This window comes from Mya arenaria, chromosome 8, assembly GCF_026914265.1.
Source record: "Mya arenaria isolate MELC-2E11 chromosome 8, ASM2691426v1".
Taxonomy (NCBI): domain Eukaryota; kingdom Metazoa; phylum Mollusca; class Bivalvia; order Myida; family Myidae; genus Mya; species Mya arenaria.
This window is the reverse complement of record NC_069129.1, coordinates 34,886,641-34,902,017: the sequence shown is the minus strand read 5'-3', so window position 1 is coordinate 34,902,017 and position 15,377 is coordinate 34,886,641. Positions and strand designations below refer to the sequence as shown.

The 15,377-nt window shown below is 35.4% G+C and overlaps 2 protein-coding genes across 3 annotated transcripts in view; one reads left to right on the top strand and one right to left on the bottom strand.

Moving 5' to 3' along the window:
* LOC128244899 (protein LSM14 homolog A-like) overlaps nucleotides 1-590 on the bottom strand; it is a 46,897-nt gene extending 46,307 nt beyond the window's left edge. For both annotated transcript variants that reach the window (XM_052963019.1, XM_052963020.1), the window contains exon 1: nucleotides 362-590. In XM_052963019.1, the coding sequence (XP_052818979.1) occupies nucleotides 362-482 (121 nt within the window). In that variant the 5' untranslated portion in view covers nucleotides 483-590. The remainder of the gene's footprint in view (nucleotides 1-361) is intronic.
* Nucleotides 591-671: 81 nt separating this feature from the next.
* LOC128242917 (transcription initiation factor TFIID subunit 4-like) overlaps nucleotides 672-15,377 on the top strand; it is a 38,311-nt gene continuing 23,605 nt past the window's right edge. The window contains exons 1-5 of the mRNA XM_052960350.1: nucleotides 672-1,646; nucleotides 3,467-3,631; nucleotides 7,919-8,003; nucleotides 8,843-8,983; nucleotides 13,225-13,358. Coding sequence (XP_052816310.1) covers nucleotides 672-1,646; nucleotides 3,467-3,631; nucleotides 7,919-8,003; nucleotides 8,843-8,983; nucleotides 13,225-13,358 — 1,500 coding nt within the window. The remainder of the gene's footprint in view (nucleotides 1,647-3,466; nucleotides 3,632-7,918; nucleotides 8,004-8,842; nucleotides 8,984-13,224; nucleotides 13,359-15,377) is intronic.

Sequence of the window (15,377 nt, the reverse complement as noted above, 5' to 3'; positions counted from 1 at the left end):
ACAATTTTATTACAAATGATTTTATCAATTCTTAACATTCTTGAAAATGTTGTTTTATTTGGTGAAGTTTCAATTCATTACTAACATTTGTAAATATAGAATGTTTTGATTTCTTGTGAAACACATTTAATAATCTTTCTTAGGCAAAAAAATAGATATCTGGTATAGGCATTATAGGGTCGAATGTTCGATTTCAAGTTTTGTTTACATTTTTTCAAGTGTCAATTTTACCAATATCAGCAGTTTTGGCATGCTAACAATTGAAAATGCATAAAAAGAAATAAAAGGCATGAACATGTGAGGCAAAAATCCCAGGTAAAAGAACGACTAGGAAGTATTTGATAAGGAATAGTTCTGGTACCTTTCGCAAGAGCCACAGTAGATTCGTTCGGATCTATTGTGTATAAAATGCCTTCATATCGAATACCGGCCTTCGAAATTAGGCTTATTTTACTGCCAAGATACGGAATGCCGCCACTCATGGCTGCAACCTTCTTTACTGACTTCTTACGCGAAGATGTCAGCGGATATTTCCTCGACCAATTTCTTCTTTCGACAATTCAGGTCAAGATGGCGAAATCAACCGTCAGATGGCGCTAATCGCGATTGTCTTCCCACAGTTCAATTCTTGACGCATGCGCCTCTCAGTTTACAAAATCTACTGCAAGGAAATGGCGGATCATATCCCGCTGGATGATATTTTTCATTCAGAGACAGATGAAAGTGCTGTTAACGCTTTAGTAGCTTCACTAGAATCGAAATTAGCATCACCTACAAATAAGGAACAGTCACAAAGTCTAACAAATCCGTCCATAAACAGCAATCATGTTGGCAATTCTACGTCCATACAGTCATGCACTGGAATTGGTGTTCAAAATAACAATGGTCATTTATCAAATGCTACAGGAAATATTAATAATTCTAATTCCAAAACGGTGATTAGAGACAACCAAATAATTGGAATTAATTCTATACATACCAATTCACCTGTCCCTCATCAAAACTCGCCATTAAATACCCACAGAACAGCCTCACCAAAGCCTGTGAATAGTGTAAACAAACCAATTCACGGAAGCTCGCCTTCAGTGCAAGTCTTGCAACACTCAAATCTTGTGGGGACAACAAAGCAGCAAATTCGAACAACACCATCACCCATCCAGAGCAGTGTCAATAACGTTATTCTTCATCCGCACTCGCCAAATGTGCCACAGAATGTCGCAAATCCCAGTGTAGTGTCTGTTCAAAACGATGTGCTAAATAGGACTTCGCCGTCACCTCACAGTGTGCATCAAGGATTAGTTCAGCAAACAGTTGTACGGAATCATCCTCAGGGTGTTGTAGTAAACTCCAGTTCTCAGCCTTTTACTCAAAAAACCAATGTGCACATTGTTCATAGTGCTAACGTGAGTACAGTTATTAACCAAGCAGGATTAAATCCTAGTCTTATAGCTGTGCGGGGGCAAATGCCTACTTCTCAAATAACAACAATTAGACCACAGATAGTGACTTCTTCAATAAATGCATCATCACCGAGACCTCAAGGAAATGTTCGAATACAAGCTCAAAGAATGCAGAGTGCACCAATAAGAATAGCAGCTTCTCAACCCAATCAAATAAACATTGCACCAAGACCTGGTCAGCAACCGGTCAGTGTTTTTTATATTGGATTTTATAAAATGATATAATGTTTAATTACAGTCTATGCCTTGTTAAATTCCTAATAGCCATGTTATACAATACTTGGGAAAATTGTAACTAAAAATGTTCATATGATTTTAAACTGTCGGATGTATCTATCGTTAATGCAAATACAAACGGCAGTTTCTTATTAGCTTTCTTGATCTTATCTTAGATGTTACATTTAATTGTTACTAAGTTAATTGATACAGTATGTGATACTGATACAGTATGTGATACTGTTTACCGTCTTTATTGGCTATAACTAAAACCAGTCATCGGAATTAGTCTTTTGGATGAACAAGCCCTAATTCATACAGTATTCAAGGCCCGAATTTAGACTCGCGTACTCGCAAAATGCGAGCGACAATTGTAAATTGCGAGTGACTTTTATTCAAGCTGCAAAATTCTGCGAGTGGCTTTTTCTAGACCACAAAATTTTAAAAGGAAAGTAGAATAAACATAAACTTACTCCGCTATGTTGTCGAGTGTAAACAACCTATAAGTGGCATGTTTACACTACCCGTATAAAGAAGACAGTACGGAATCACACTCTAGTAAGTTTTCAAAAATAGAACAAATACGGAAAAGGCCGAGTTTGGTCTTGAATCTTTCCGGGATGCTAAGATGCGTGCATAATACAAATTGATTACAAATGACGTAATCACCTAGCTCAATCATTGGCTAAATTTAGCGCTTTCGCACACTTTATGTAAACCCCATCAAACTTTGAATATATCCGCCCAACTGTCAAAGTGAATAGACTTGGATATATTTTATAGTCCAAAGCATCCACACTACATTTACTGTTGCTTTAAATTTTTATTAAATTTATATTGTTATTGTTTTTATAATTATAGACATAATGAAATCTGTAGCGTGCTCGCCGAATGGGTATTACCTGATGGCGAGGGTAAATATACCCCCCCCCCCCCCCCCCCTCACAGTGAACAATGTCAAACACTTAAGATTGATACTTTTTAATATTTATAGTATAGCTTATATCTACTTTAATTAGATGTCTTATATCTACTTTAATTAGACAATATTATAAGGAAATAAAGCAAATAATAAAATTGCAAGTTGATTTTTCATTTTGCGAGTTGCCTCAAAAAGCACTCGCAAAATTTTGCAAGTGCTCCTCAAAGTTAAATTCGAACCCTGGTATTCTACTGCTTGGCATCACATTTTTGAACAAGCCCTGCTGTATAAAATCCAGAATTTGACCAGCCCAGAAAGCATTTTACCAGTGCAGGGCTAGCGGGCTTGTGCTAATTTTGACCACTGTAAAACATAGGCAGCCGTATCTCTATACCGTACACTTGAAACCTCGCCAGAAGTATTCTTAAACTGCAATAAATTGAAAATTTTCATTACAAACATATCCAACTATGTATTAACATTTATATGCAAATAAAAAATGATGATTTAATATGATTTTTTTACATTTAACCCTTTTCACACATTGTGTATGGCATGCTTACAGTAGGTGAATGTCAAAAGTATGGTAAAGATAATGGCCTATAAAATCACTTCTTTAAACTTAGGAATGGTTGAAAGTATTTTTTTTATTTACAAGTTAATTTATATTCAAAGAACATAACACTTTAAAAAAATAGTTATGAAAATTAAAAAATAGTCAATTTAAGATGTTTGGTATTGTGATCTGGCAGCACTGGTTTCAGTAAAAGATGTTTTTATTTTTATTTTAAAATAATTGCAATAAAACTAATTATTGCTGGTTCTAAAAGCACAATCATTAAATGTCTTTCAATATCATACATTACAGAATACCATTACACTGCCCCCTGGCATTGTGCCAGGCCAGGGAGCGGTGTTGATGAAGAATGAACATGGCCAGATTGTGATAGTCCAGCAGGGGGCCATTCCAGGTCAGCACACAAACGTGACCGTGGCTTCCTCCAACACACCACATAAAGTCCAGTATGTCCGGGTAAGACTTGTTATGAATACATGATGTTAACACCATATATGTATTATACATGGCTTTAGAATTGTTTAAATGTATTTGGGTTACCCGGCTGACCATGTTTTTTATGATTGTTTTAATACAATAGAATATATGGTGCATTTCGGTGCAAGATTGAGATTAAGTTCACCGACTGATTACAGATAGCAATATTTTCTGTAATCAAAAGTGAAATGAATTTTGATCTTAAACTGAAATTCAACAATTTTTGGCTATAATGTCAATTTAATTGGTGTTAATATGAAAATCATTTTGGAATCAATGTTGTGATTTCGTTTTGGTGACATCATTTCAAAACACTCCAACCCTGTATTTTGTGTTACTCATTTGACTTTGAAATATAAATAACACATGATTTGTGTACAGTTGAAAAAATATGAGCGATATTCTGGTGCTTTTTTAACTGGGAAAGTTGTGGCCACGTAGCTATTAAATCAAATTACCCATTTATAAAGGCTAATATATTTTGAAATGGACACAAATCATGTGTTTTTAGCTCACCTGAGCACAAAGTGAGCGTGAGCTATTGTGATAGGGTGATTGTCCGTTGTCTGTCCGTCGTCAGCATTTTCAGTCATCCTAGCCCTCTTGTTTATTTGTTTAAAACATTAAAGTAAAATGGGTTAAACATATAACTTTATTTCATGCTTTCCGGTGATTTATATAAATATAACAGTGGATTTAAAATGATAACATCAATGCATACAATGCCAAGAGGAAAATGTAATGACATCATTTAATTTCGTTTCTGTTATGATGTCATATGGTTGGAATTTCGTGCAGTTTTCCTATTAAATATCAATTAAATTTAGTTTTTGTTATTCATCATAAGCATGAAATAAAAAAAATTTGTTTGTTTCAGTATAAGATTACAATATATATCACAGGGTTTGACTTAAAGCTATGCCCGAAGCTAGCTAGCCTGATAGGCCTTGTTCTGAATCGTTCAAAGTTTGCCAAAATAATGTCTTCAAACAAATTAACAGCACAAAATATCTGTGAAAATGTTAGGCTTTTCTGAAAAGTTGATCCATATATATTTACTGATTGGTTTGACAGTATATCTAGACATATAGATATCATAGTAACTTAATTTAATGGAATAAATAAATATATACAAAAATTCTGAAATCAGTGTTAAATTTATGCTAAGTGCATCCAAAAATTTATGCTTACTGAAATTGTGAATCAGAAGTAATGATACTGTTAATCTAAGTATGACTTTGTATGTTTAACATCTTTTTGTATGGTATTATGTTTTTTACACTTTGGTGTAGTTCAGTTTAGGTCTACTATGATTTTCAATGTAACTAGACCAGTGGTCCAGCTCTCAAAAAAGTTAACATCGAAACCCTGTATATCAAATAACATATATTAATATATCATAAAGAAATAGAGGGTAATTGTGTAAGATTGCAATATATTTCAGAGTGACACCAAAAGCTTTATTTCTATTTAGTGTTCAAGAGGTGAAATGTACAGTACACTCAACGAGTTAGACCCACTTTCCTCGCTCACTCCGAGGGATAAAGTTGGTGATCGCGGGTTTCCTCCGAGGGTAAAACTGTTGCCCTCGCTAAAATCCTCCCGAGTTCCTCCGAGTGGCTGGCTTACCGCCGAGTTTAATATGAACGATAGCGTTGAGAATCGTCCGATTTTATGATTCCGCGGCGGAACTCCGAGTCTAATCAGATAAGCAAGAAATCATTCTTGTTTAGAAGTTATTTATTTTTATGCTTATGCACATTGTTAAGCGTAAAAGATTCTTACATGTACCAATTTTTAATTTGTATTTATGTCCGTAAACGCCAATTGAATATTGTCTTGAATTATAAACATTGAATCATTAAAGTATATCCACTAAGTTATTGCATCATAAAGCAGCCGACTATTTAAACGATTCTGAACCATGACCTCTGACGTCAAGCACATGATAAATACAATGTAGAATATACTATTTGTTATTGGTGGTTAAAAATAGCTATGATGTTTCATGGAATTTCCCACAGAAAACGAGGCAAGAAGGCCCATGCGCTGTGAACTTTGAACGCGTGTTTGACCTCCTGATTTTCCGAAAATGTGTAACCTAGAATTTCTCGGAAGAAATGCGTTTATCAGTCATTAGCAAAAACACGTTTATAAGATGCATGTGCAACTAGTGAAATAAGACTGCATTCTTGTGGTAAGCTAACTTCATGCAAAACGGGCAGAGGAAAAAGAATAATAGCAAATTACTGGAGCCCTCGTAATCTGTTAAAAATTTTAATAAAATAAATATAACTTTAGCGTAGATTCTTATCTAGTGTCCGCAGAGTTTCGCGGAGTTAACCCCTCCGAGGAACGCCGAGTTCGTTATTCTTCGGTCGACTTATCACCCTCCGAGGGCCTTAAATTCAAACTCCGAGGAACGCGGACAGTCGATAAAATCATTGTGTTGGCCGCGATAGCAAAAATCCGCGGAGGGAAACGGAAAGTGGGTCTAACTCGTTGAGTGTACTGTACATGAAGAGCTAGCTTGGGATTGCTTTTGAAGGGGGTGGGGCTAAGGTCAAGGTTGCCTGTTACTAAAAATAGAAAAATGGTTTCTGCCCAATAACTTTAGTTAGGATTGATAGATATTGACGAAAGTTGGTGTGTAGGTAGCTCATGTGAAGAGCTAGCTTGGGATTGCTATTGAGGGGGGAGGGGCTAAGGTCAATGTCACTGTTACTTAAAATAGAAAAATGGTTTCTGCCCAATAACTTTAGTTAGCATTGACCGATATTGATGAAACTTGGTGTGTAAGTTGCTTATGTGAAGAGCTAGCTTGGGATTGCTTTTGAGTGGGGAGGGGCTAAGGTCAAGGTCACTATTACTTAAAATAGAAAAATGGTCAAGGTCATTGTTACTTAAAATAGAAAAATGGTTTCTGCCCAATAACTGTAGTTAGCATTGACTGATATTGATGAAACTTGGTGTGTAGGTAACTTATGTACAGAGCTAGCTTGGGATTGCTTTTGAGGGGGGTGGGGCTAAGGTCAAGGTCACCTGTTACTAAAAATAGAAACATGGTTTCTGCCCAATAACTTTAGTTAGGATTGACAGATATTGATAAAACTTGGTGTGTAGGTAGCATGTGAAGAGCTAGCTTGGGATTGCTTTTGAGTGGGGAGGGGCTACAGTCAATGTCACTGTTACTTGAAATAGAAAAATGTTTTTTTGCCAAATAACTTTTGATAGCATTGATAGATATTGATTAAACTTGGTGTGTGGGTAGCTTATGTAAAGAGCTAGCTTGGGATTGCTTTTGAGGGGGGTGGGGCTATAGTCAAGGTCACTGTTTCTAAAAATATAAAAATGGTTTCCGCCCAATAACTTTAGTTAGCATTGATAGATATTGATGAAACTTGGTGTGTAGGTAGCTTATGTACAGAGCTAGCTTGGGATTGCTTTTGAGGGGGGTGGAGCTAAGGTCAAGGTCACTGTTACTAAAAATGGAAAAGTGGTTTCTGCCCAATAACTTTAGTTAGAATTGATAGATATTGACGAAATTTTGTGTGTAGGTACTAGTAGCTTATGTGAAGAGCAAGCTTGGAATTTCTTTTGAGGGGGGTGGGGTCAAGGTCACTGTTGCTAAAAATAGAAAAATGGTTTCTGCCCAATAACTTTAGTTAGCATTGATAGATATTGATGAAACTTAGAGCGAAGGTAGCTTATGTGAAGAGCTAGCTTGGGAGGTGGGGTCAAGGTCACTGTTCCTAAAAATAGAAAAATGTTTTTCTGCCCAACAACTTAGTTAGAATTGATGGATAGTGATGAATCTTAGTGTGAATATAGCTTATATGAAGCTGCAGATTGAACTTGCTCATACAACAAATTAATTGGCTATAATTTCTGATTGCCCATTACAAAAACCTGGTTTCGTCGCATTGCAGCGCTTCTAGTTAAGTTATTATTGAGAGGAGAACTTTTAAAGTTCATGGCTTATTTTGGAGTTTACACATGTAAAAGGGTATTGGGAAAAGAAGTGAGAAAATTACATTAAACTTGCAATGTTACAGTATAAATATAGTGATCAGTCAAAAAAATGTCTCTAACTTTGTCATTTTTTGTTAAAAAGGAAATCCTTTTCCTTCCTTTAGATGATTTGGAATTGTTAAATTCGAAATAATTTTGGAGAAGTATAGCTAGTGAATGTGGCCAAAAAGCTGCTATAAAACGACTGAAAAAAGCCCTGGTTTCTCAAATTGTGAACCTGCTTTGCCCTTTCAGCATCCAGCTAGTGGTCAGACCCAGCGGCTACCAACTGGACAGATAGTTCATATCCAGCATGGGACTCCCGGACAGCCACATACAGGTTACAGTTTAAGAATGAGCACCTTTTAACAAAAAGCTGATTGCTGTTCTTGTTGTTATAGAGTAAATAAAGGTCTACCTGTGCTCATTTGCTGCATCATTGCTTGACCCAGTATTTGTCCCATCACAGCTTTAAAGTGTATTTGAATCCCAAAAGGGACATGATTTTGAAGTGAATTTAATTCCCAGTCACATTTGAGGTTTCCCTAAGATGAATTTTGAAACATTAGCCAGTCATCGTTAGTAGTTTTTTTGATGAATAATCCAAAATTCTTCCTGTTGTGCTTGGCAACACGCCCTACTATATAAAATTCAGAAATTGAGCAAGCCCAGAAAGCATTTAACCAGTCTGATGGCAGACCTTGCAGACCTGTTCCAATTTTGACCACTGTAGTCCCACTGGAACTAATTTAACTTTAAATGTGGTAGTATTATAAACTACATGTATGGGTAATGTTTTATTGATGATATATTATAATCTATTAGATTAATGTAGCACAAGAAGAACTGGCATTTGTGTTTTATTGACTCAATTCCAGATTTACAGTGCTTTGTTTCTCCAAGAAATCTCTTAAACTTGACTTGGGCATAGACTTGGTTGACATATTATCAAATTAAACTCTTACTATTGGCCAAAGCTCAACAATGTTTAATACACTTAACACTAGGTATATCTTTTAGTTTAAGTGAAATGCACAAATGAATTAAATCCTGGTTAAAATAATTGTGGAGTTACATTTCACTTCTATGCCTTTTGCACAACAAGATAAGTAGTTGCATGCAGTGGTCTTGATTAGCATTTTGTCTTAAATCATAGCCCAAACTATTGTCTCTTTTCAGCTGTGCGACAGGCAGTTCCCTCCCCAATCAATACGGCACGGCCCCAGTCAGGGGTGCGAGTCTCCATGCCGCAGAATGTACAGGCCATGGTTCGAACATCCGCACCACCCAGCTCAGGTCAGCAGACTGTGGCACCACAAGGTGAGTCTTCCTTTCGTCTGAGATGTATTGTTATTGTTAAAGCTACCTTCACATAAGATATTTGAAATGATTGTCAAAAGCTCTATCAATGTGTAAGGATAATTTATAGAGATAAATGTAATTACAAGTGCACATTATTATGAAAAGTTGATTGGTGATTACACTAATGACGTTTTTATTCCAAGGGATCCCGAAGGGACACCAACATGTGATATCAAGTGTCCCTTCCTGAAATCAGGTGTCCCTTCCTGAAATTAGGAGTCCCTTCCACTTTTCACATTTTCCTCATTATTTAGCCTTTAATATTAAATTCAACATACAAATGCAGTGTCTTTTACTTTTCAATTTGTAATTCAAGTATACACCATATTACACATGTTTTCAACAGCATGTAATGACAAGTTAGTAGCACAATGTCAGACGTGAACCTCTGGCAATGGCAAGAGAGGTAGATTTGGGTTTCCAAGTCAGTAGATTGGGTTAAAAGTGGTAGAGGTCCCTTTTGTTTGCAGTCAAAAATAAGTTATTATTATAAGGAATATTACATCTGGCTTGCTGATAAATCAATCAGACTGCCCAACAGGTGTTAATTTTCGCGCCAAAATGTCATAAAATTTTATACATGTATGTATTCATTGAAGACTACTACCGTATTATATCATGTATAGGACGCTAGCATAGATAGGACGCAGGCAAAAAAATAGTTGAAAAAACGGGTAAAAACCCTTAATATATAAGATAGGACGCAGCGAAAAAATGTCAAAATCGGAGCCGAAAAATTGAGGTTGGTAAAGTATTTATAACATATATTGAAGTAAAAAAAAATGTATATAAGGCATATTTCGATAACTGTCTTGTGTATTTCGATAATTATCGTCGTATTTCGGTAATTTAGTGTACACAACAATGATATAAGTCTTGACATTTTGAGAACATTCACGCATATTATAAGACTTATACAAATGCTGTAATAGTCCTGAAACGCCTTCTGACTGACAGTCAACCGTTTCAATAGTTCCACATGCCTTTTGAATGACAGTCAACCGTTGCAACCGTTGCAATAGTTCCGACATGCGTTCTGAATGACAGTCAACCGTTGCAAAACTGTGTATTGTCAAAACTGATGATTGTTTTGATAAGGCTTGTCGCTGCGCGGATTAAAGCATGTCAGGCATAATTAATGCGTGTCGGTAATTATCCTTGCCAGCGGAAGGCACGACGGGTAAAGTGCGAACAAACAACCATACGGTATTAACATCTCAATAGTTCGTTCTATGGATGTTTTTCTAATGACAGACAGCGGGTGTTTTTCACACCTTCGCACATTTGAAAAAGATTTGATAGTGACAATAATGCTACTTTGCGTTATGCACATTCTTTTATTATTTTTTAAAAACAGTAAGATACAACAAAATGTTTTGTAAAATATCGAAACATTAAAATCATGAACAACGATTAATTGATATTTACCTCCTTTCCCGATTTTCCGTTGCCGTTATAACTCAAACCAGTTAAAGTGCTGACTCACATCGAGTTTTTGTGAGTAGCGTCCCTTTTGTAAAAAAGTAAACACTCATGTTTGTTTTCAATTTATTTCTCAATAAATCATTTTAAAGTAAACATTTCTGCGTGTGTTAACTTGCGTGATTTTACCTATGTCAGTTGTTCTCTTCGGTGACGCAGTACAGATACTTACTTTTACCGCGTTCTTCCCCGGTCCGATATTTTCGACCTGAAATGGACTTGGAAAAAAACAGATGCAATTCTAATAGCATAGAAAGGACGCAGGCCCTTTTTAAGACAAGAATTGGAGGTAAAAAAGTGCGTCCTATGCATGATATAATACGGTACAGACTTCCCGAAAGTTGAAAAAAAAAAAAAAGGCATTCGGTCTGACAAGACATAAAAATCTGTCAGACCAAAAGGAAATCTGTCAGACTGAAACAAAAAGGAAAAAAAACGAAGTAATAACATTGCTTTATTCATCAATAGCAGCTTATTTCTTTATAAAGGCTTTATAGTATGTCTCTTATGAAAATCATCACTCTGTCAAAATTCAAAAGTTCATATTGATATTCAAAACACTCCTCATCATAATCAGGGTTTAAGTCCTGTTTGTCACAAAGAGTGTTAAATCTCCATTTCAAGAGCCTGATGTAAGGACTTTTTCAGTGTTGGACAGGGTGACAACCTCCTGTGATGGTTCTGTGTAGTCTTTTCGATTATATGCAGACACATCTAGACTCTGCCTAAAAGTACAAAATATATCATGGACAGTGGATGTACACATAAATTTTTATCAATAAAATAATGTGTTTTTTTTCACAAATAAGATGCCTTTCACAACTAGTCCAAATAATTGTACGTTTATGGATTTTTTTACGTTTTTTGATACGTACAAATTGTTTAGTATCAAAAGTGGGTAATTATTCCGATCGGGATTCCGGGTTAAAGCATTTAACATCTAAAAAATATCATAAAAACAAGAAATATTACCAGATTATGTTAATTTATTTCAGTTCCATACATAAAAATGTCATATCCTACGAATAATTATGAGTTTGACGTGTTTTTTTTCATTTCTTGCTGTCAAAACATTGCGATATATACATGAAGGGCACCTGCAAGGCTTCAGGGCACTTTAAACAATTGGAACATTTCGGCCATGGCCGAGTTGTTACGATTGTATTTACGAGGTCTATCTCGAAGCTTGTCTGAGGTGGCCGAGTTATTACGATTGGGTCGTTGTTCCGCTTGGCATAATTGTTGTCTGTGTCAGTCAACTTTCATTTTATTGGAAAGGTAAATAATGTGTTTTAATGCATTAAATGCTTGTTTTGTGCAAAATAACTTTTCACTTACATGGTAAAATATGAATATAAACCTTTATGATCAATTTAAACCATAAAATACTTCACTTAATACAATTTCAATATTTTTCAAAACACCCCCGGTTTTTGCACAATGATGTGTTTTAAAGATGAAGAGGAGTGTTTAGACTGTAGGGATTGGAATCCCGTATAACACGTCTATAATTTTAGACTACTTTCACAACATGCCAAATATTATATTACAGTGGTGAATTTAGATTACACTTTTATACCTTATTATGGATTTAGTTTTTTTTTGTACAGAATAAATTATTTTTTAAATTAATAAAGGTAGAGCTATTTTTTAAGATAGAAGTAATAATTGCCTACCAGCAAAGTGTCCATAACTTTCTGTTCCTGGAGGTTTTAGTTTCACCATCTTCATCGCAGGTTATTACTTGCTTTTCTTTGTCAATAACAAGTCATTTCCTATTTCTTTGCCATTTCACAAAATAATTCTTTCATGACATTTCGTTTCATATTCATTTCCCTTTCAGAGCATTCATCGATTGAAAATTTTCTCTTTATTAAACTAGCATTAGTAAAATGTTAGAGAAGCCATGTTTGATGCGCAAATGAATGACAGTATGTAACATGCGCACCGATTGGTTCTTCTACGGGCACTTGTTCAGAAATCGTCGGACCGGATCAAAATTTGCCGGTCATGTCCGTCGGACCGACGACTTTCCGGAAGTCTGCTACTAGTAAAATGAATTTTATTTCTATAATGTTTTGATCAAAGCATTAAAATATATGTATTTAAGATTATAACAAAGAATATTGATAAGTTGGATGCCAATTGACAAAGAATGCTGAATAGTAGGATGCCGGTCTTTTGTGCCGTAAATGTTACTGTAACAACTCGAAGATCGCATCATTAAGGATGTTGGCATCTTTTTTTGCCGGTTCTGACACATTAACAAAATAATTCCACATATTGTACCGATAATAAATTTCTGTCACCTGACCTTCTTGATAATGTAAACAACAAAACTGAAGCGTTATCCCACATGCGCTCTGCGAAATGACCTGTTCATTTATAGTCTCATGACGTAACTATAATCAAAAAGTCAGCCATACTTTCGCATTGGCGTGTGCAACATATTATTAATAATGATAACAGGCTAATATCATTTTTACATGCACTGTCAAGAAATTTAGGTGGACCCAAATTTAGGTAATAAAGTAATGAAATGCAATTTATTTATTGATATTTAGCTTTTATCGGCCATAAATTTAAGTGTCCTGACGGAATACTGGACTTCGAAGTTCAGGTGTCCCTTCTGAAAAACTGGTGTCCTCGGGATCCCTAGTTAGTGTCGAACACTGGTTTTTGCTTGACATTTGATTCATTGCCAATCAACCTTTCAGTTGCGGCCCAGCAGCAGCAGATGATCGAAAACGTGAAGAAATGCAAGAACTTTCTGTCCACACTCATCAAGCTGGCTCAGAGTCAGCCCGAGGCCACTGTCAGCAGTGTCCGAGATCTTATACAAGGACTTATTGTAATTTTTATTATGTTTACAAACAAGTTGTTATTATTTAGTCTTAATTTAAATTTGGTAGAATAGAAAGTCTGATTCTGATTGTGTCATTGTCAAATTATTAGAACTTTTACAAAACTACTGTCATTGGAATTTTTCATTCTATTCAGATTATGAGATTATAACCAGGTTCGTCCTGATAAAACACTGATATCATACTCAGAGTTACAGATAAGGTGTGTATTTGCCTAAAACAACCTGGAAATAATCGAAGACTTTGGGGTTTGACTTAAGACGCTTTCTGTTGATAAACAAGTATATAAGATGCTATAACAATTATAGAGGGATGCAGGGGGAAACTATACTTAGTACTAAATGTGTTTGTTTTGAAATTTTAGGTTATTTTGTAATGTGAATAAAACGCATATATAATACAGCAATTTTAAACATTCAGTTTCACTCATTTTTAGCTTGACTATTCGAAAAATAAGGAGAGCTATTCTACTCACCCAGCATCGGCGTCACGCCTTGGTTAAGGTTTTGCATGTAAGCACCTTTAAGTCTTTATCTCAGCAAATACATCATGTATTGCATTGAAACTTTAGATATGTATTCCCAACTATCTAACATACTAAATTAATGAAGTTAGATAACACGTATTTGAATTTAATGCAAATAATGGGCCTTTATTATTTGACTTAGAAATTCTGGTTAAGGTTCTGCATGTAAGCACACATAGATTAATATCGCAGCAACTACTTGAGGTATTGCATTGAGACTTTATACAATGGTACTCAACCCATCCAACCTACTTAATTAACCAAGTAAGATAACTCTAGTTTGCATTTAATGCAAATAATTGCCCTTTATTATTCGCCTTAGAAATTCTGGTTAAGGTTTTGCGTGCAAGCACACATAGGTTAATATCTCAGCAACTACTCGATGTATTGCATTGATACTTGATACAATGGTACTCAACCATCCAAACAACTTAATTTACCAAGTTAGATAACTCTAGTTCGCATTTAATGCAAAATAATTGCCCTTTTTTATTCAACTTAGAAATTCTGGTCAAGGTTTTGCGTGTAAGCACACATAGTTGAATATCTCAGCAACTACTTCATGTATTACCTTGATAATTTAGACAATAGTACTCAACCACACAACCTACTTGAATAACCAAGTTATATAACTGTAATTTGCAAATAATGGCCCTTTATTATTGGACTTAGAAATTCTGGTTAAAATTTTGCATGTAACTACATTCATGTTAATATCTCAGCAAATACATCATGTATTGCATTGAAATCTAATCAATTTTTTCAGTGATCCATGTTTCGCCAAAACTTTTCAATCCTTACACTGAAAAATGGCGTAATAGTCGAGCTGTCTCTGTGACAGCTCTTGTTATAAAGTTGTTATCAGATATTGTAGCCAATCACACGAATATAAGCCAATTGCTCTTTGTTGCTAATCAACTTAAATCAAAACGATGGTGTAATAGAAACTTGAAATACTCATTCATAATGTGAGATACCCAATTTTTTTCAAAAGTGTGGGGTAATACTCAAATACATTGGAAAACTTATCTGTAATGCTGATACTGGTCCATGAATAATTTCCCTTCATCAAGATTCAAATTGTTGTTTGTTATCTGGCAGTGGCAGTACTTTCACGATACAAATGACAATAGAGTTGCTGCAGTCTTTGCTCATGTTTTGTTTCCTGGACATACATGTATGTTATGCTGGCATCGATGTTTTGTTTACTGGACATACATGTATGTTAGGCTGGCATTGATGTTTTGTTTCCTGGGCATACATGTATGTCAGGCTGGCATTGATGTTTTGTTTCCTGGACATACATGTCTGATAGGCTGGCATTGATGTTTTGTTTCCTGGACATACATGTATGTTAGGCTGGCATTGATGTTTTGTTTCCTGGGCATACATGTATGTCAGGCTGGCATTGATGTTTTGTTTCCTGGACATACATGTCTGATAGGCTGGCATTGATGTTTTGTTTCCTGGTCATACATGT